The 22095-nt window shown below is 41.9% G+C and overlaps 3 protein-coding genes across 4 annotated transcripts in view; 1 reads left to right on the forward strand and 2 right to left on the reverse strand.

Annotated features, from left to right (window-relative positions):
• The window catches only part of LOC308375549 (cadherin EGF LAG seven-pass G-type receptor 1-like), a 101895-nt gene extending 101035 nt beyond the window's left edge, over positions 1–860 (reverse strand). The window contains 1 exon segment of the mRNA XM_080851715.1: positions 1–860. This exon segment is cut by the window's left edge and continues 2103 nt beyond it. Coding sequence (XP_080707841.1) covers positions 1–826 — 826 coding nt within the window. The 5' untranslated portion in view covers positions 827–860.
• Positions 861–2813: 1953 nt separating this feature from the next.
• Positions 2814–8101, reverse strand: trmu (tRNA 5-methylaminomethyl-2-thiouridylate methyltransferase). 2 transcript variants are annotated; one of them, XM_080851174.1, is made up of 11 exons: positions 7916–8101; positions 7565–7730; positions 7304–7410; positions 6608–6730; positions 6236–6408; positions 5731–5784; positions 5359–5425; positions 4699–4799; positions 4293–4437; positions 3886–3968; positions 2814–3707 (listed from the first exon to the last, which is right to left on the reverse strand). In XM_080851174.1, exons 1-11 carry the CDS (start codon positions 7995–7997, stop codon positions 3516–3518), a joined length of 1293 nt encoding a protein of 430 aa, XP_080707300.1. In that variant the 5' UTR covers positions 7998–8101; the 3' UTR covers positions 2814–3515. The 2 variants fall into 2 exon arrangements, with proteins under 2 accessions (XP_080707300.1, XP_080707301.1); XM_080851175.1 differs by lacking the exons at positions 4699–4799; positions 5359–5425.
• Positions 8102–8239: 138 nt separating this feature from the next.
• Positions 8240–14003, forward strand: LOC308375096 (L-threonine ammonia-lyase-like). The gene is made up of 7 exons (XM_080851144.1): positions 8240–8329; positions 8609–8788; positions 9894–10075; positions 10309–10439; positions 10810–10958; positions 11223–11312; positions 13656–14003. Exons 2-7 carry the CDS (start codon positions 8614–8616, stop codon positions 13895–13897), a joined length of 969 nt encoding a protein of 322 aa, XP_080707270.1. The 5' UTR covers positions 8240–8329; positions 8609–8613; the 3' UTR covers positions 13898–14003.
• The last annotated feature ends 8092 nt before the right edge of the window (positions 14004–22095 follow it).

The following is a 22095-nucleotide window of genomic DNA, read 5'->3' on the forward strand; positions in this document are numbered from 1 at the left end:
TTTTCTCGCTAAACTGGGGGTAATTGTCATTCTCGTCCTCTACCGTTATGTACACTGTGGCGGATGCATTACGCGGGCCTGGATCTCTGCCCTGGTCATTGGCTTCGACTATCAGTTTATACTGGGACATGACCTCCCTGTCAGGACGTACCCGAATTTTCACAAGCCCATTTCGCGAGTCAATCTCAAACCCGGAGTTATCACCGTCTCCGTTCACAATTCTGTACATCATGTTTGCGTTTGAAGGAGTGTCCCCGTCATTGGCCCGAATGGTGATGACTTCGAACCCCACTTCGACATTTTCGCGAATGGCCACCCTGTACTCCAACTGTTCGAACACAGGCGCGTGATCATTGGTGTCTCTCACAGTGACGGTGAGGGAAGAAATTGCTGTTCTGGGAGGGCTGCCGTGGTCAGTGGCAGTTAGTTTGAAGACGTGAGTGTCTTTGACTTCCCTGTCAAGGGGCTGCGTGGTAACAATGCTGCCTGTCTGCGGGTCAATTACGAAGAAATCATCGGATCGCTTATCAAACAGTGCCTCTATGGCATACTTAATCCTCCCCGCTTCCCCACTATCCGGATCAGTAGCTTTCACGTTGATAACCCGAGTCCCCGCTGGCTCATTCTCCGGGACAGATACTTGATAAGAGGGCAATTGAAATGTGGGATTCGTTTTTAAGCCTCGCTTTATTCTGGGATTTAATTTGCTGGGTTTGTTGTGAATCAACTCTGATGACACGCGGTGACTATTTTGCCAGAATCGCAATCTGACGCGCATGGAAACACGGTCACCCAACGAGCCGTGCACTGTACACCAAAAAGCCATTTCGCTCCGCTCCCCCGGTTCGGAACAGTGCTCATGTTTGAGAAATAAATTCCCGTTATTCACTACTGCATTACCATCGGCGTCTGTGCACGAATAACTAGAAATTGAAGTCTGCTTAACGAATTCAGGTAAAAAGTCGTTCACATTGACAAGTAAATTACCTGAAGACAAGCAGGGAGATTCTCCTAACTTGTATAGGTGATTGGCATAAATATCTGGCTTATCAATGGAACTCTTTCTTTTGTATTTGATAAAACAATTCTGTCCGTGAACAAACACGTTAAAATGTGTCAGGACAAAGTTTCCAGATGTCATAGATCTTATCTTGACATAGAGAGGCGCCGGGTTCTTAGGTAAGCGCGCACAGTCCACCCTACTGGAAACACTCACCACTCCGTCTTGCCATTCTACATTCACAAACTCCCATAGGTATTTTGCAGTTAAAGTCCTGTCAATTTTGTATGTCCAGCCGGGACCGAGTGACATATTTGTCAGCACGTTCCCTGAGAATGAAGTGTCTGGGATGTGTAAGTCGAAACATCCCATGAACGGCAAATTGCACATAAGGCTTACCCAGGTCCAACGCAGAACCACTTCCATGGTTTAAAATTCCTTAGTTCCGCAGAACTTCAAAACACCTTAAGAAAGTCCATCAACTCTCCCTCTCCCAACACGGTGCCTTTCTTTTAACCTTCATTTTCCCAGGTTTAACCAAGTAAAAGTCACTGTATCCGTAGTATCCATGGGGCGAGGTGGCATTATTCCATGTAAAGTTTAAAATGACTACAAAATGGCTCCGCGCCGCGGCTCGCTCCCCTCCTCCGAGCGTGATTAGCATAAACCTGCTGCGTTGCCCCGAGAGGTGCTCTCACGTGGGGCTTTCTCTTGGGGGCTCTTGCGAATCTACAAAAGCCTTGCGGGAATCGCCGGTGCCTTTGGTATTGTTATTCAATTCGTCATTGAAAGTTTGTTAAGCGCCCTGTTTTGACGAGCCATCTCGACCGAGAAATATGTAAGAAGTTAAAAAGATTCCGTCAAAACCTTCTTCACTAAGCAAGCTATTTGCAGGTCTCAGATATCATAGGACAGCTAGCTTTATGAGTTACTTGTTTTTTTCTGTGCGTGTGTAATGCTTCTTGGTGTGCATCTTTGTAACCCTGTTCCTGAAAACAAAACACACATAAACAAATCAAGTAATGCAATGAAATGTTATGACATGTATATCCATTTTTTGTAATTTAAGTTTATGTTACATTTGACAGTGCTTAAAGGCAGAAATGTGCAAAGCAAATGTCTTGGCGCTAATTTTGAATTTAATTTAGGCTACTGGCTTGCTTTGTTTTGTTTATTTATGTATAATTCTTTAAGGCACACACATTTCTTCACATTATGCGTAACTTTTCATTTTACAAGCGTCCAGTATTCCGTATATAAAACTTGGGCCAGGATTTATTAGCCGACTTTTTAACAAACAAGTTACATTGTAACTCAAGCTTTCTTTAAGTATCCAATCCCTCACGGAGTCACGGTGACCCAAATTCACCTGAGCAGGCCAGGCAACCCACCCGGCCAGGCAGGTGGTACTCGGTTGGTGGTAACCTTAGGTCCTGCGTCTCCCCTGTGGTTCGGTTTGGGACAAAACCTAATCTGGACACCCATCTCAATTCACGTTAGACAACAGCAAAAACTTATGTGGAGGCGCCCTCTGGTGGCCAACCAGTGTAATAGCATCGGCTCAGAGGAAGACTACAGCAACGAGCCATTTCTGTAAACAGTGGATACATTATAGGTAACCTGATGTAAACTCTAAATTACAACTCTTAATTGGTTAACATTTACTAGTCCAGCCCTTACTGACTACTTAACAAAAAGATGTATCCCTGTTCCATCCCATGCCATGTTCTAAGGCTTGTTAGGCTCTAAGTCTGGTCATGAAAAGGATCACAAATCAACTACTAAGGCAGCCATTACTCAGATATGGGTTTAATCGTTGGGCTAAATCACCTTGGAGTGTGGCATACTGACAACCTACTTAGGTACATGATTTGCCATCACATAGGAACCAATATGACATCTGACATACTGTTTTTGCAATGATGCACTGAAAAGGCACTTTGCTGCAACACATTCCAAATATTTTCTCCAAAAGGTCTGCCTTTTGAGGTTTTCAAAGCACACAGTCCATTATATGCATTTCAAAAACAAAAGAGGATGTTATTTTCTGTCAATGCAAAAAAAAAAAAAGTCACTTATTTGACTGTGGAGAGGAAATGATCTTTCTCATTGTTGAAGTTGTCTTGTTTGAAAGTTATGAGGATGGCCTTCAAACTTTGACCTTCCCGTCACCTGTGTCCTCACGCTGAGTCTGAAACACTGTATTGGCCCAGAACTCTGGCTCTGGGTATTGGGTCCACTTGGCATTTGGCATAGTGTAAAACACAGAGGTCTTTTGCAAAGGAACCGTGGGTTCTTGAGGTAAGTTATCCTGTCCAGTGACTTGTATCTTCCACTGTCACACAGACACACTAGCACACACACACACACTTTTTTACTGCTCCATTATGCTATCTAATGTTCTTTCACTCACTCACTCACTCACACACACACACACACACACACACACACACACACACACACACACACACACACACACACACACACACACACACACACACACACACACACACAGTCAGTCTTTGCCTTCCCCCTCTCCGGGTGTGCTGGTCTGCGTGAGTGGGTCCGTTTTGGTGGTGCTGTTGTTGGTGGTCAGGGGTTCTGCCCCGAGGCGCTTGCGTCCCTGCTGCAGTGTGTACTCACTGGGCCCCAGACTCATGATCTTCCCACTGCCCAGACACTCGTCTCCCTTATACAGCACCGCAAACTGGAAAACACACACACACAAACGCGCACACGCACATGCACACACAATAACAGTCAGTAACATTCAAAAGGGGATTAATGAAGGTGAACAACTACATCTCTGTTTTGTAAAGTGGTATTTATATGCATGTAGGTATGTGTATGTGTGTGTGTGTGTGTGTGTGTGTGTGCTTGTCTACCTGTCCAGGTGTAAGTGCTCTTAGTGGCTCTGCAGTCATGACCCACAGAGACCCGTCCTGGTTTAGTGTCACAGTGCATGGAGCTGTGGAGAGAAACAAGCTATGTTTCTGCTATCACTTGGCTCTTCCATATACCACCACCACCACCATCATCATCATCATCAAAGAGATAATTTCAATACAAAACTGACAATTTATCAATCGGAGTTGTGTTCCCAGAGTCCAATTCAGGTTATGTTCTCAGAGTTCAATCTGATTTCTGTTCCCAGAGTTTAATTTGGGTTCTGCTCCCAGAGCTTAATTTGAGTTCTGTTCCAAGAATTCAATTTGAGTTCTGCTCCCTGACATATCAGCTCTCTGCTATGACTGTCGCCCCCTGCTGTTGGGAAATGGTAATGGGTACTGACTCAGTGGCATCTGGTTCTGGAATCGGAACCGGCACTCCATCATTTTAGTCCGAATGAGCTCAGCTGGTGGTTCCTCTGCAATCCAGTGGAACCGATCCGTCCGAAGAGTGTCCCTCATGAGTGCTGGGTGGTTCGTGGTTGGTGCCTAGCAACACAAAATATATTTACGTTTGTTCATGTAGCAGGTACTCTCATCCAAAACAAGTTCAACTGTTTAGGTAAGTTACATATAAGAAAATGTATCCATTACCACCACTACTGAAGACTTATCATTAGACATGAGAGAGAGTGAGAGGGATTGTAAGAGAGGGAAAGGGAGAAAGGGAAAGTGCGGGGGGTGGGGGGGAGTGAGTGAGGGTAACAGAGACATGGAGGGGAGGCAAATTAAAGAGGATTTTCAACTCACCACAAATATGTCATTGGTGGTGATGTCTTTGTCCACCACAAACCAGGCATCTCTCTGGCCGCCTATCCTGGCCCTTTGCCCCAGTGTAAAAGTGAACCATCCTGTGGAGGTAGGGCACTCATAAGGACCCTCATAAGGACACACTGGCACCGCCTACACCAGCTATTTCAGTTAACCCTGTCTGGGAAGAGCATCTTTACATGCAACATCACACTGGCACGGCCAACACCAGCTATTCACAGTAAACCATGTCTGTGAAACATCTTTCTAATTCAGCGCCACATGAGCACCATATCAACACCAGATCACCATCTCAACAACCGATCATTTAGAGACTGCTGTCTGTGAAACATGTCATCAACACCAGCTTACTGGATCAACCCTATCTGGAATGTACATCTAGCTTGGTTTACCCTATCTGGGAAGAACATCTAGCTTGGTTTACCCTATCTGGGAAGAACATCTAGCTTGGTTTACCCTATCTGGGAAGAACATCTAGCTTGGTTTACCCTATCTGGGAAGAACATCTAGCTTGGTTTACCCTATCTGGGAAGAACATCTAGCTTGGTTTACCCTATCTGGGAAGAACATCTAGCTTGGTGAACCCTAACTGTTAAGAACATCTAGCAGGGTCAACACTGACTGTGAAGACCATCTTACCCTTGTGTTGTCCCATGATCTTCCCGTTCTCTATAGAGACAAAATTGCCAGGCTTTTGATCCAAATACTGAAAGATACAAGGGCATGGAAGAAGAGTAGTGAAACTGACTTTTACAACTCAGAGGTCCCACGTACAGTATGTATGAGAGGATGAGTATATGGACATGGAGGAGGACTGGTGAGAAACTGAGATCCCAGACATGAGTAAGAGGCTTGGGACTGATACTGAAGGAATCTCACAGTAGATGCACAGGACAGGTATTAGACAGGGGGACTGGTGAGATACTGAGCTCCCAGACATGGGTACGATGCTAATAAAGCCCACACATGAGGTAGAGGAAGAGCTGATAGAAGAGTAGTTAGGTGACAAACCTCCAGGATGAACTCTTCGAAGTTCCTCTCACCGATGAAACAGATCCCCATGCTCTACACAGCGACAGAGACACACAAACAGCTACAGCTACAAAGCTCAAAAGAATAACCCTTGAGTCTGAAGATATAAGCCATTTTAACGCTCTACAGGGCTACAGCAAATGCATTCATCCCAAATGAATGGGCACTTACACCATGTTCTACCATTTCAGATACAGGTTTTCTATAAGATGTAGTGTAATATTATGTACCAACATACATACGATTGAACATTAAGCATAAAATATATGTTGATACAACACATGAATGGATAATGTATATCTGATAGAGACACAGCATGATATAGAAGGGCAATCAGAGGTTGCCAAATATGACATAATGTCACTTCCTGTCACTTCAGGACCATGGTGTTGCTCTGGCCTGCTGGGTAATGTAGTCTCTTATATGCAGGGCCAGGGCCCAACTGATAGAGTGGGGGTTTTAACATGAGCAGGGGCAGCGGTACCTCTTTCTTCTTCAGGACGTGCTCAAAGCCAGCCTCAGCAGCAATCTTCCTCACAAAGGTCTTAGTGAGACTCGCCAAAGGGAAGATTGTGCTTCGCAGTGCATCCTGGGATACCTGACTGAGGAAGAAGGTCTGGTCCTTACAGCGGTCGGCTCCTTGAAACAGTCTCACAGCTGCCACAAGAGAAAGAAACGGCCACAAACCATTTACTAATCTCTTACCACCAGTTCCAGGTAAGATAACAGGAGAGTATGAGGACACGATTGGAGAGTAGTTTGGGGGTCAGGGTCAGAAGCAGGCCTGTAGACTAAACTGTAACTACACTTTGATTTAAAGGTTGTGTTTATTGAGGTGGGAGACTATAGCACTCACGGTTCCGGATCTCGAAGCGATCTCGGAAGAGTGTCTGGGGAGCTGGAACGTGTCTCTGATGAAAGACGTCTTCGTCCTCCAGAGATGTTCTTGCATAGTGACCTGTTGCCATGGCATCAGCACCTGTTTCCACAACAGAGCTATGTTAATGTGTAAGAAACATTACAAATCACACCCAGCCTTAACACCACACACACACACACACACACACACACACACACACACACACAAACAAACATTATTTCAATCTTTAAAACTACTTTTATAGCCTCTCTGTGCTCAAGTACCCAATAGAGTCGTGAATCTTGTGGGGTCGTGCAGTGTATGGGGCAAAGGGGCTGCATTAAAACTGAGATCTCCGTCTTGCAAAGCATTCTTCCTTGCTAGCTCGCTACATTGTCAGGAAACCCGATTCTTGGCCACATTTCAATGTCCATGGGCCTCTGGTTCCTTGGTAAGTTGTAAGGTTCACTGGTCCAACTGCTTTTTAAGTTTTCCCTTCTCAAGCCAGCCATGCAATATGTTTTGACACTCAGACCGACTGAGGGGGAGTATTCTGACAGGAAAGTGACGTCAATGCAAACCCTCCATAATGGGCCTAAATGGTACTTTTATCTTTACAAGTAACTGAATGCACTGGATACCACATATACCACCACAACTGTGCAAGCGTTCCATGAGTGTGATCTTACTTACCTAACGATTTAATCGCATACTGGTAGAAGTGTTTGAACTTGATGTGCTTATTACATATTATGTCTGGGTTTGGAGTCCGGCCCCTGTGGTATTCCTTCAGAAGATTACTGAATGGATCAGAAAAAAAATGCTATTAAACATACTGTTTTACCCGAAATCAGACATCTTTTTGTATGCAATCCCCCATCAGTACTTTCATGGAGGAGTCTATTGTGTACCTATTAAAGCACAGCAGTTTGATTTAATGGATGTTCTGAATACCTAAACACTTCATGCCAATATTCTTTCACATAGGACACTTGGTGGAAAGGTATATCCAACTGTCTGCACACTTTGTAGGCGTCTTCGCAGTCCCTCTCGGAAGTGCATACCCCTTTCTCATCCAGCGAGTCCCAGTTTTTCATGAACACTCCTGTGACATGGTAACCTATGGGGACATTCAAGTAGCGTTATTCTATACAGTAAGGAGAAAACTCTGATGTAGTAACCGTGCACATGTCAAAGTCTGTAGGTAAGGTAAATTCGTCAGATTCCAGCTTGACCAACTGCAGCGTGAGAGACGCAGAGAATGACAGAGATAAAGAGGGAGCAGAGCAGTTCAGCCTTACTCACCTCTGCGTTTAAGCAATAATGCCGAGACAGAACTGTCGACGCCACCTGACATGGCACAAACGACATGCTTCACGACGCCCATAATACACACAATCTAAATAAAACCTATTTAAGAATAAAATAATAAAACTATTCATGAAACTCTGAGAAGTTGAGTAACAACCATAGACATAGAAAGACCGCTTCGTGTTGTGACACGGACGCAGCCATCTTCGAAGTCCAATGGACAACGATGTCCGTCCAGAAACAAGTTTATGCCATCTTAACATAAGTTCCTCATTGTGTTTCCGCTGTTTGAAATCATAGGAGGAGGACCACTACAAATTGTAAACATCGAGTTGGCCTGGCCGCCGTTTCCCCTTGACTTCAGTTGGTCACTTATGAAAATCATCGGCTGTGATTAAATCTAGAAGCGTAAGTGTTGGTATAAAAAAAGACTGTTAACGAATGACAACAAGAATGATTATCACCAAACTGTCCACATGTTGTTTTTCTTTACACCTTTTTCACATGAGGAGAAAATATGAGGAAAGTCTGCAAGTAGTTTGAAACGAAAATATAGTTCAAATATTTTAAACCGATTGGGCTATTTTAACTGACCATTGGTTAATGTGAGAAACCGACTAAAGACGGGGGTAAACACTTTGTATATAATTTGTATTACACTAATTTTTCTAAACTTATTTGGCACAGTTGTGATGGCGGACCCGAGCGACTGTATCACCCTGGAGATGTTGAAGGAGGCTCGGGAGACGGTGCGCTCCAGTCCCCTGGGAGTCATAAACACACCGATGATCCCATGGAGTCAGACAACATTACCACTCAGTGTCCCATGCAACATCCACATTAAGATGGAGAACATGCAGAGGACGGGTTGGTGACTTCAGTGTAGTAGATTGGCTTAATGAAAATGGATCTACAAAACATCAGGCTCACTTCATCTGCCATATCTAGCCTATTTAGCCTACTCAATGTTTTAGTTCAGGCCTATAAGTAGCCAATGCCAATTTTTTGACTGACTGATTGATTAAATAGGTGACTCACATTAGTAAATAATGTTATTTATTGTTTGGATATTAAATAAATACCCATAGCATTGGTGGCAATGAATCTTTACAGTGGGGAAAATAAGTATTTGACCCCCTGCCGATTTCGCAAGTTTGCCTACTTGCATGTGTGATCTATAATTGTAATGGTAGGTCTATTTTTACAGTGAGAGACAGAATATCAACAAAAACGTCCAGAAAACTGCATTTTATAACAGTTATGAATTGATTTGTATATTTCCCTATGTCCCGACACATTAGAGCACATAAGTCCAGTTTTAGCTTCTCTGCACTGGCTTCCAGTAACATTTAGAATTTATTTTAAGGTTCTTCTCCTTATATACATGCCCGTAATGGGCTAGGACCAAGGTTAATTGCAAACTCCCTTGTCAAATACTTGCCTTCAAAACACTGGGACCATAGAATGCTGGTTAATTGGAGGTTCCCAGCAACAGCTGTAACAAAATCGGGGACGCAGCCTTTGTCAATTACACCCCAAAGCTATGGGACATACTGCCTATAGATATCAGGGAAGCCAGCTCACTTAACATTTTAAAAAGAAAACTCTTCACCTTTATTTTTGATTTAATGTGTTTTAATTTGATCTTCATCCTGATATAACGTGATATTAAGGGGTTAGATAAACTTTATCTCTACAGAGTTTTATTTTCTATCTTATGTTATGCATTTTATGTATTCTATTTTTTTATCTTAAATCTTGACGCACTTTATCCCTGTTTTTATGTTCATTTTATATTATTGTATCGCTTTATCCTTTTTTTTAATGTTGTATGTTTATTTGATGTCTTTTTTATGTGGATCACTGTGCATGTAATTTCACTGTGCACGTAATTTAAGCACTTTGAGCTGCATCGTTTTTGCATTAAAGGTGCTGTACAAATAAAGTTCATTATTATTATTTTGTATGACAGGCTCGTTCAAGATAAGAGGAGTTGCCAATCAGTTTGCCCGAAGACCAGCAGGTGGCCATTTTGTCACCATGTCTGCAGGGAATTACGGGAAGTCATTCGCCTACGCGTCAAAGCACTATGGATCCAGAGGGAAAGTAGTAATGCCAGAAACCGCCCCAGTGTCCAGATCTATTCTGATTCAAGTGAGTCTGTTGATCAAATAATTACTGACCAGTGTTTCTTTTGCTCAGTTACTAGAGCAACAAGTGGGGCAAGGTGGTAACAGAATGGTCATAGGTTCGATGCCCAGAGAGAACGCATACTGATTATAACTGTGTCTATCTGCACTTTGGATCAAGTCACCTTGGACGGTGTACAAAAGTAACTGCTAAATGTAATGTAGATGCAAATAAGATTATTTGCTGTCCCACTTCAGAGTTTTGGAGTGGACGTTGAGCGTGTGCCCACCTCTGGCCTGATGGATGTGGTGAACCGCTGTGTTTGTGAGGACAACATGACCTTTCTGCATTCTTACGATGACATGGACCTGATAGCTGGCCATGCCAGGTAACAGTTAAATACTCACTTCTGCTAACAAGATGTTAAAGGTGATCACAAATCCTTTCTAACAAATCAAGAATTCACTCATTCTTATTGTCTGAACTATATCTTAGAACCTTTAACAAATCTGAAGCTATTTAGTCTGAAGAGATTAAGATGGTCTGATGATCACTGAAGCCTGGCCAAAGATCCTGTGCTGAAATATCACATATCTCAAATATATTACAACCACATGACACAAGTTTTACAGCACAAATCAGTTGAAAAATGATATGACGTATTGATTTATTTTTCTGTTTATGAAAACTTGATCTGAAACTCTACTAACTCTTTTGAGTTTGTCTATTTGTCGCTGCCCTTCCATGCATGCCTGCAGCCTGGGCTTTGAGATCCTGGAGGCGGTGCCCAGGCCTGACGTGGTGGTGGTGTGCTGTGGAGGCGGGGGGCTGCTGGCGGGGGTGGCAGCTGCTCTCAAACTCTCAGGGTGTGGGGGCACAAGAATCTACGGGGTGGAGCCAGAGGGGGGTAAATACAGGCGCACAGAACCATGGGGGCAGGGTGCGGTGCTGGCTTCAGTGACTGCTGTTACTCTTAAAAATCTTTTGTGTCAAAACATTTATATATATATTTATATACACATAATGTACACACAATATACATACAGTGTATATTCATTATTTATATGCATGTAAAAAAAATAATATGTTATTAGATATTATATGTGAATTACGATGGTTAAATGATTTACATGTTGGATTAACAACCTTGTGTTCCACGCTCCACCACCAGCATGCACCATGTACAGGAGCTTCATTGAGAAGAAGCCTGTTGGTATGAACACTAAGAGTATCGCCTCAGGGTTAGCTCCCCCGTTTGCAGGTAAACAATATAAATCATCTTAAAATCTTAAATCTGCTGTAAATGCAGATCTGTAATCTGACAGATTGACCTATTGAGGTCCTCCATTACCTGACTACACTGTTCATAACCTGACTGCACTGTTCATAACCTGACTTCACTGTTCATAACCTGACTGCACTGTTTATAACCTGACTGCACTGTTTATAACCTGACTGCACTGTTTACAACCTGACTGCACTGTTTATAACCTGACTGCACTGTTCATAACCTGACTTCACTGTTCACAAACTGTTCTAGGTACACTCAGGACAACGGCCAAGCAAGGATGCCAATCTGCTTATATTTTCTACAGCTGTTTCCTATATATGTGTAATTTTAGTTGTTTATAACAAACATATTATTATGATAGAGTTAGGACAGGAGTGTGCACTATGTCGAAACTTGTACATCTATGTGTAGCATTTACTCTACATTTAGTATTGTATTCAAGCATATTCTTGCTTTCAACAAATAATCATACATTTTGTATAGAGATGCATATCTTTTCAAACAAAATGAATGCCATGTCATAAAATGCTCAAATTTTGCACAATAATATACCTTTTATGAAGTCACTCATTCTCATATTCACCAGACATGTCTCAGATCACAACTCACACCCTATCAGTGCCACATTCACAAACTATAGTTCCTTGCATTCACTCAGAATGAGACATACAACAAACTTTTATAGTCTATTGTGGCCAGAAACGTAAACTAAACCGTTTTCTTGGAACAGAAAATATCTTATTTCACTTAATTCTTGCTCATTCTCTAACTTTCTCTGGTGTTCATATTAGGCACCACTATGCCTATGCCTAGTTTTCTTTTTAACACGCATTACAGAGGAAGTTGTTAAAAGGCAGATTTGAAATGTTTGAAAAAATGTTGTATTGCTTTGATGTTTTCAAGGTATCTAAATTATATACAGTACTGTGCAAAAGTTTTAGGCAGGTGTGAAAAAATGCTGTAAACTAAGAATGCTTTCAAAAATGGAAGTGTTAACAGTTTATTTTCATCAATTCTTCATAAATTAACCAAATGCAGTGAAGGAACAGAAGAAAATTCTAAATTAAATCAATATTTGGTGTGACCACCCTTTGCCTTCAAAATAGCATCAATTCTTCCAGATACACTTGCGCACAGTTTTTGAAGGTACTCGGCTGGTAAATTGTTCCAACCATCTTGGAGAACTAACCACAGATCCTCTGTGGATGTAGGCTTCCTAAAATTCTTCTGTCTCTTCATGTAAACCCAGACAGACTCGATGATGTAGAGATCAGGGCTCTGTGGGGGTCATACCATCACTTGCAGGACTTTCTGTTCTTCTTTAAGCTGAAGATAGTTGTTAATGACATTGGTTGTATGTTTGGGGTTATGTTCCTGCTGCAGAATACATTTGGTGCCAATCATATGCCTCCCTGATGGTATTGCATGATGGATTAGTATCTGCCTGTTTTTCTCAGCATTGAGGACACCATTCATCCTGACCAAATCTCCAACTCCACTTGCAGAACTGCAGCCCCAAACTGGAAAGGAGCCTCTACCATGCTTCACTGTTGCCTGCAGACACTCATTATTGTACCTCTCTCCAGCCCTTCGGCGAACAAACTGTCTTCTTCTACAGCCAAATATTTCTAATTTTGACTCATCAGTCCAGAGCACCTTCTGCCATGTTTCTGCACCCCAGTTTCTATGTTTTCGTGCTTAGTTCAGTCACTTGGCCTTGTTTCCTTGTCGGGGTAGAGCTTTTTGGCTGCAACTCTTCCATGAAGACCACTTCTGGCCAGACTTCCCCGGACAGTAAATGTCTGTACCTGGGTACCACTGGTTTCTGCCAGTTCTGAGCTGATGCCACTGCTTGAAATCTTCCGATTTCGAAGGTAAATAAGCTTGATGGGTTTTTCATCAGCTGCATTAAGTTTCCTTGGCTGACCACTGCGTCTACGATCCTCAACGTCTTCTTCAAAAGAGCTTGAACTGCACATTTTGAAACCCCTGTCTGCTTTGAAATCTTTGTCTGGGAGAGACCCTGCTGATGAAGTATAACTATGTTGTGTCTTGTTGCTGTGCTCAGTCTTACCATGTAAATGGATACAAAAATAAACATTTATTGTTTACATTTTTCAAAGCATTCTTAGTTCATAGCATTTTTTCACACCTGCCTAAAACTTTTGCACAGTACTGTATATGTATATACAAACACACACACATCTGTGTATATAATCTTTTCTTATTACTTGGCAGTTGTAGTTACTTTTAATAGATAATATATTTGAGACTCATAGCTCCTTGGCGTCCTCCTCTGTTTGTGTTTCACAGGCGCATTGCCCTATGAGCTGTGCCAGTGCTATGTCGAGGATGTCGTCTTGGTAACCGACGAGGAAATCAAGCGTGCGGTCTCCACTCTGTACCAGGCCGGCCTGCTGGTGGAGCCCTCGGGATCGGCAGCGTTCGCAGCTGTCGCCAACGGCCACATCCCTGACATCCACGGGAAGACCGTCATTGTCATCTTGAGTGGAGGAAACATCGGCAAGGACGAGCTGGCTAACTTCCCTGACTGAGGCTTACCAATCAGTTCCAATCATTAACAACATGTGATCAACAGGCCCGCAGGGTATCGTCTTCCTTTCCTCATCAACAAACCCTCAGGCCCATTAAATAAGGAAATAACAGTTCTGGGGCCGTATTCACAAAGAATCTTAGGGCTAAAAGTAGGTCATAAGTGGCGAATTTAGGAGAAACTCCTAAAAATAATGGGCGTGTCAGTCTTAAATGTAGGACTCCTAATTTTTTTTACTAAGAGCAATTCACAAAATATTTTATCCCTAAAAGTAGCACCTAAGTCTAGGACAGCTTAAAACTCCTCATGAGGACTCCTAAGTCACTAAGACCTATTCACAAAAAATCGTAAGATGGCTGCAGCCGACTTGGAATTGATAAAAGACATTGCTTAAACCGTGAAGGTATTAATATTGTCGTAGAATTAGCGCGGGATGCAATGACGCCTTTAAACAACGATGTGTCCCGAAGTGAAATGTTTGGAAACATAAATATAGCCTATTTGGCTTCGCGGAAAACGCAAATGACGACACTGGGAATCAGTCAGCCGTTTAATTCATCAAACTATCAACGCACTGTAGACCCCACATCATCCAACAGTTTATCCAGTTGCCTTTGCCCTTTGGACAATCGCCAATTACACAAGATCAAAGTAAATTCCATGGCGATCGCAGGAATGTCCAGTGAATGTCCACACATTACAATAATTGCCCCATCAAAAGATGAGGACGTTTTCGACTCGTGCATTTCAACGGAGAGCGGTCTGCAGCAGTTTTTTAAGAACTTACCAGCTGGATCAGGGCCGGATTAACAATTTTCTGTGCCCTGGGCAACAAGGCTCAAGGCCCCCCCCCCCCCCCGCCGCCGCCGCCAAACAATCGTAAAGTCGCTATTATCAAGATCATAGCCTACACTAGTGGAGATGTATGTGTGCACAAAAGCCTCAGCATAAAGTGCATGCATTCAAGAGACCATTCAGACGCACAAATGTGCATAACTTTTTACAATTAATCTTTAACAGAACTTGGTGGCTTGAGGAGTACTTATTGAATGTTTCAATTATCTTGAAAGCAAACAGCTAGGTAGGCCTTAACTTAAAACCATAGAACATTTTAAAAATGCAAAAATGGGAAATTATCACCAACCATGAAGCAGAAAATTAGTGTGTTTTTAGTAAAAGTAAATCATTGGCTACACTGTTGCATGTCATTTCAAAGTCAAGATCATGTTTATTGTATCACAATTCAACATTTGATGTTGATCACTTCACTACTATATATCCTTATTATTTTTATTTAAACAAATGGACCTTACAACTGGCCTCTCCCTTAAAGACTGAACTCATGACTACACAAACAATTATGAGGCCTAATGACCTATCTTTACTTTTAAAACTTCTCTCATTAACACTAGGGGTGCGATATGGGCAAAAAAGAATATCTCGATATTTTTTTTTCATTTTGACGATAACGATAATTAGACGATATTTAAAACAAATGTGATTGGAATTCTCAGAGTTATACCTTCTTGGAAATTACAATAATGGGCACAATGTTTAAGGAAAACACTTCTTTATTGTCTTTAAACAAAAATAACTTAATTAAACTGCAATGCAGAAATATTGAACTCTTGAAATAAAGTGCTCCATGCATCCATGAGAATTATTGCACATCAACAGCAGTGATTATGGCCTTATTAAACTTAAAATTCTGTCCCGGATTGTACAAAAATACAAATACATGAGCATTCGAGCATGGATTGGGACGATTTTTTCTGTCCGAGCCCGGCCAGGTCCGACAGAATAGTAACCGAGCCCGGACCCAGTCCGACAGGCATTCAAATATTTTTTTTTTTCGAATCCGAACCGAGCCAGAAGGAATCAATCTCAACTGTTCATAGTACTAATGCCACATTGACGTACGGTTTTTTTTATGAATAGCCTGGCTTTATTAAACTGAGGCATCAACAGTTAAATGCTCTCTCACACAAACAAGCGCTGTTAAACGCACAAGCGTGCACAATAAGGCCAATACGTATATTTAAATTAAATGATTGACATTGCAAGAACGTTTAGTAAAATGGTGCGGCTCCTTTAAGAAGAGCACGTACAGGGAGGGAGAATGGTGACGCATAGTTTGGATGCAGCGACAAAGATTTATGTGCTGTAACAGTGTTAACCAGTATGTGAGTAACGTGAGTTTTAATAAAGCATAGCGTGTGTAATGTGTAGCTATTTCATTCCGTTTGCTAAACTTTCCTGCTGTCTGTTTTTACTAACCAGCAGCAGACGTAACGGGAAGGGAATTAACCCGAAGTTAAAAACATGCAGGCTAATCTACTTCGGCCGTGGAGCATTTTACTCCCCTGCAATCTCCAACTACGAGACAGCCTCCGACAGCAGGAAAGGTTAACAAACGGAATGAAATAGCTACACATTACACACGCTATGTTTTAATACAACTCACGTTTTATGCTATACCAACGGAGGCACAACAGACATCACCATGCGCTGCCAGGACTGCGTTCATAACGTGATATTTGTCAACAACGTTGTCAAGTGCCCCTTTGATGTCATGGGCCCTGGGCAAGTGCCCAGTTGCCCTAATGGTTAATCCGGCCTTGAGCTGGATGCCGCTGGGGTGACAGTGGCTATTGGTCCTGGGACCAGTGGGCTTTCGCTATACGTTTCACGTTCGTTTCGCTTGAAGGGACGTATGTGCTGATATTTGAAGTGGTCAAAGGCTGGAAATATAATATCCTAACAGTTTGCTGGATGCTTTAATTATTACTGCCTTGATTACATGCAATTGCCATATTTTATATTGATCGTTTTTTATTTCTCTTAACGTGCAAAGTGTCATTCCCGTTGGATGCACAAACTTGTCATCATGCGTGTGCATTCTGCTAACTGCACTGTCCATAACTATTTAATATGACTTAATGTGAAGCCTAGGTTATTCTCTTATTTTCAGTTGATATAGTGGGATTGTTAGAGGGACGTCACGAATGAGTTTTTAATGAGAGAGCCTGTCAACAACCAATCACCGTCCTCACCCCTTCTAAACTCGTGCATGAGAGTCGACGTCATCCATAGCAACGGTGGTTTTATCTTAAGCTTAGGAGTTGGTATTATCCTTAGTATGAGTAGGTCTCAGAGCCGTTGTGAATCACTTTTAAGAAATTACTCCTACGTAAAAGGTTTTAGCGCGAGTTAGGAGCACTCCTAGTGGTAAGATAAAAGGCTTTGTGAATACGGCCCCTGATCATTAACATCATGAGATCAATATGCTATTGTGTTCTCTATTATAAAGTAAATCTTTCAGGATTTTATCTTAATTTCCCCAGAAAGGATCCAGACTTCCCTGTTATTGTCCCCGAATACAAGTGCAAATACATGGTATATTCCCACAGAATTTAACAAAAAAATTAAAGGTTTCTGTTTCATATTAAGGACGGATTATTTCTCTTCTTTGTGAGTAATCCAAAAATTGTGGACTTTTAAATATCTTCATATGATATCCTGCACATTATGGTGAAGAAGGTTGAAGATTCAATCCCAGTCCAAATATTCCACACACTTTTGGTAGACGCTTTCGTCCAAAGTAGCTTACAAGCAGTGGTGTCAAAAGTAAACACATTCGTTACTCAAGTAGAAGTATTGATACTGGAGATTATAAAGACTCCAAAAACAGTTGAAGTATCGACTTAACCTCTTTACTCAAGTAAAAGTAAAAAAAGTACAGGCTCTAAAATGTACTTAAAGTATAAAAGTAAAAAAAACATTTAAAGATAAACTAGTTGGACTTAATATAATTGACAAGTCTGTAAGAAAAAAGAAGCTTCATTAAAAAACTGATGAGTGCTACATGGAGCCCAAGACATGGTAAAGAAATGTCATACAAAAATATAATAATGCCGTCAAAGACATCAAACTCGAAGAGCATGTTTTTCTCAAACTTTATTGGAATTCAAGTAGACCTCCACGCCATTTGCATATTCATCTCTCATCAAGGGCCTTTGCAACTACGTTCATTGTCTTCACATAGCCAGAAATTCAAGCTTGACAGGAGTTAACAAATAAAAAACTCAAAATGTCATATTTATGTAATGCTAATCATCTGTAATGAGGGTTAGTAAATATACTGTATAGTGTTTTATAGCTTTTCAATTCAAAGTGAAAGGTATTTTTAGTGCACTGTAAGCAACTGTAATGGCCTTGTTGTAATTTTTTTTGCTTCGAGTTTTAGAAAGTTACCGAGTTACACTGTTAACTGTAAAAACCCCATTACTGTAACAGAAAAATATGTCTGAGAATTTGCACGGTGTTTGAGCCAGCTATCTAATGTTAGCATGCTACTAGCTGTTAGCAATTAGCAATCCCTACATGGTTCTTGGGTTTGAAAAGTTTGTACCGCATTCTCCCTTTTTGCTCCCGACGATTTAGAACAATTCTTTGAGGTAGGGACCGGGTCCGTGGATCTTCTGGCCAATCGATTTTCGTTTTAAAACCAGGAAATGGAAAACGGATAACGAGCCGTCTCCCGTCTCGGAGTCGGAAAATGGGAAACGAGGAACGAACCTATTTCCCATTTCCCATTTATTTTCCAAACGGGGAACGGGTCGTTTTCTGTGGTTCGTGTGCGTGGTTATGAATGGAAATTCGGGTAAATAAAAACAGGGGCAATTTTCCATCACTGATTTTGCATTAATATGACCCGGAACTTGATGTCTTTTGTCAGTGTCTGTTAATCATGGCTACCGTTGATGAAGTTGTGAGCAACAAGTGTCCGAGAATAGTACACCATCAGCGGACTGGCCCCAAGCTGCTAGACCCCTGTCTCCATCCTCCACATGCACCAGGATGTGAGCAACAAGTGTCCGAGAATAGTACACCATCAGCGGACTGGCCCCGAGCTGCTAGACCCCTGTCTCCATCCTCCACAGGCACCAGACTGTGAAGATAATGTGTCCGAGGACAGTGCACCATCAGCGGACTGGCCCCGAGCTTCTAGGCCCTTGTTTTCATCCTCCACAGGCACCGGGATGTCAAAAATATGTGTCCGAGGGCAAAGCACCATCCACGGACTCTCTATGAGCTTCCAGGCCCTTGTTTTCAACCTCCACAGGCACCGGGATGTCAGAAATATGTGTCCGCCAAAGATGCACCATCAACTGACTCTCTACGAGCTTCTAGGCCCTTGTCACAGAACCAGTCCCGGGTCATATTAATGCAAAATCAGTGATGGAAAATTGCCCCTGTTTTTATTTACCCGAATTTCCATTCATAACCACGCACACGAACCACAGAAAACGTTCGAAACGTTTTGAAATCGGAAATGGGAAATAGGTTCGTTCCTCGTTTCCCATTTTCCGACTCCGAGACGGGAGACGGGAGACGGCTCGTAATCCGTTTTCCATTTCCTGGTTTTAAAACGAAAATCGATTGGCCAGAAGATCCACGGACCGGCCAGGGCCAGGGATGTGAATGGTTTTGCTGTTCTCCATCGCCACTACTGTCTTGCGTCTTCAGACCCTTCAGACATCTCGCCAGAGTTGCCATCTCTTTCTGACACTGCCATTGACGCGCGTTGTATCATTTGTTCACCTCTGTTGTCTTGTTTTGCGTCATGCGTAAAGAGGATGGATAGCCCTAACCAATGAGTTTTATGGGTTTCTATGCTTCATCCAATTACGCTTGAAATCAGTATCTAGATGGCGCCAATGATCTGTATTGGATGGCGCACATTTGAAACTTTTGAAACAAAGCCGGAAGGAAGAGTAACGAGCCTGATTTAAAAATGTAAGGAGTAGAAAGTACAGATAATTGAATGTTAAATGTAAGGAGTAGAAGTAAAAAGTAATAAAATGAAGGAGTAGAAGTAAAAAGTTGCCAGAGTATAAATAAATACTCGAGTAAAGTAAAAATACCTAAAAATTCTTCTTAAGTACAGTACAGAAGTATTTGTACTTCGTAACTTGACACCTCTGCTTACAAGTGAGGTACAACACCAGCACGTAGCCTATCAGGTGCTGTAGAACATTCATCCGATTCAGCTTCACTGGATTCAAGTGTCAGGTGGCTTTTTGTTTTGACAACAGGCAAGGCCGGATTAACCATTAGGGCAACTGGGCACTTGCCCAGGGCCCATGACATCAAAGGGGCACTTGACAACGTTGTTGACAAATATCACGTTATGAACGCAGTCCTGGCAGCGCATGGTGATGTCTGTTGTGCCTCCGTTGGTATAGCATAAAACGTGAGTTGTATTAAAACATAGCGTGTGTAATGTGTAGCTATTTCATTCCGTTTGTTAACCTTTCCTGCTGTCGGAGGCTGTCTCGTAGTTGGAGATTGCAGGGGAGTAAAATGCTCCACGGCCGAAGTAGATTAGCCTGCATGTTTTTAACTTCGGGTTAATTCCCTTCCCGTTACGTCTGCTGCTGGTTAGTAAAAACAGACAGCAGGAAAGTTTAGCAAACGGAATGAAATAGCTACACATTACACACGCTATGCTTTATTAAAACTCACGTTACTCACATACTGGTTAACACTGTTACAGCACATAAATCTTTGTCGCTGCATCCAAACTATGCGTCACCATTCTCCCTCCCTGTACGTGCTCTTCTTAAAGGAGCCGCACCATTTTACTAAACGTTCTTGCAATGTCAATCATTTAATTTAAATATACGTATTGGCCTTATTGTGCACGCTTGTGCGTTTAACAGCGCTTGTTTGTGTGAGAGAGCATTTAACTGTTGATGCCTCAGTTTAATAAAGCCAGGCTATTCATAAAAAAAACCGTACGTCAATGTGGCATTAGTACTATGAACAGTTGAGATTGATTCCTTCTGGCTCGGTTCGGATTCGAAAAAAAAAAATATTTGAATGCCTGTCGGACTGGGTCCGGGCTCGGTTACTATTCTGTCGGACCTGGCCGGGCTCGGACAGAAAAAATCGTCCCAATCCATGCTCGAATGCTCATGTATTTGTATTTTTGTACAATCCGGGACAGAATTTTAAATTTAATAAGGCCATAATCACTGCTGTTGATGTGCAATAATTCTCATGGATGCATGGAGCACTTTATTTCAAGAGTTCAATATTTCTGCATTGCAGTTTAATTAAGTTATTTTTGTTTAAAGACAATAAAGAAGTGTTTTCCTTAAACATTGTGCCCATTATTGTAATTTCCAAGAAGGTATAACTCTGAGAATTCCAATCACATTTGTTTTAAATATCGTCTAATTATCGTTATCGTCAAAATGAAAAAAAAATATCGAGATATTCTTTTTTGCCCATATCGCACCCCTAGTGTTAATGAGAGAAGTTTTAAAAGTAAAGATAGGTCATTAGGCCTCATAATTGTTTGTGTAGTCATGAGTTCAGTCTTTAAGGGAGAGGCCAGTTGTAAGGTCCATTTGTTTAAATAAAAATAATAAGGATATATAGTAGTGAAGTGATCAACATCAAATGTTGAATTGTGATACAATAAACATGATCTTGACTTTGAAATGACATGCAACAGTGTAGCCAATGATTTACTTTTACTAAAAACACACTAATTTTCTGCTTCATGGTTGGTGATAATTTCCCATTTTTGCATTTTTAAAATGTTCTATGGTTTTAAGTTAAGGCCTACCTAGCTGTTTGCTTTCAAGATAATTGAAACATTCAATAAGTACTCCTCAAGCCACCAAGTTCTGTTAAAGATTAATTGTAAAAAGTTATGCACATTTGTGCGCCTGAATGGTCTCTTGAATGCATGCACTTTATGCTGAGGCTTTTGTGCACACATACATCTCCACTAGTGTAGGCTATGATCTTGATAATAGCGACTTTACGATTGTTTGGCGGCGGCGGCGGGGGGGTGGGGGGCCTTGAGCCTTGTTGCCCAGGGCACAGAAAATTGTTAATCCGGCCCTGACAACAGGAACTACACCGCACCACAGGACAGTAAATAGTATATCTAGCAGGAATAGTCAAAAGCACAGCAATGCATCTCGCTTAGAGGTTGAACAGGATCCAGCTGATATTTGTGTTCTGTGTTTAGTTAGTTCAGGCTGTTGTGTCGTGATTGACAGGCATTTATGGCTCACTGGGTTCAGAGTGTCTGTCTCTCATGGCCTTTGTGTTTTACGTCAGGGCGTCACAGGCCTGGAGTCCTGTAGTAGTACCTCAGCCTGCATGCTCCTATGTCCG

This window comes from Sprattus sprattus (genome assembly GCF_963457725.1).
Source record: "Sprattus sprattus genome assembly, chromosome: 14".
Classification (NCBI taxonomy): domain Eukaryota; kingdom Metazoa; phylum Chordata; class Actinopteri; order Clupeiformes; family Clupeidae; genus Sprattus; species Sprattus sprattus.

Coding starts and splice junctions, on each gene's coding strand:
- trmu (XM_080851174.1), bottom strand. CDS start 7,997: ATGGGCGTCGTGAAGCATGTCGTTTGTGCCATGTCAGGTGGCGTCGAC. Junction 4,438..4,698: donor CCACCAATGACATATTTGTG/GTGAGTTGAAAA, acceptor TTGTGTTGCTAG/GCACCAACCACGAACCACCC. Junction 3,969..4,292: donor CCAGAACCAGATGCCACTGA/GTCAGTACCCAT, acceptor TTCTCTCCACAG/CTCCATGCACTGTGACACTA.
- LOC308375096 (XM_080851144.1), top strand. CDS start 8,614: ATGGCGGACCCGAGCGACTGTATCACCCTGGAGATGTTGAAGGAGGCT. Junction 10,959..11,222: donor CGGGGTGGAGCCAGAGGGGG/GTAAATACAGGC, acceptor CTCCACCACCAG/CATGCACCATGTACAGGAGC. Junction 11,313..13,655: donor GTTAGCTCCCCCGTTTGCAG/GTAAACAATATA, acceptor TGTGTTTCACAG/GCGCATTGCCCTATGAGCTG.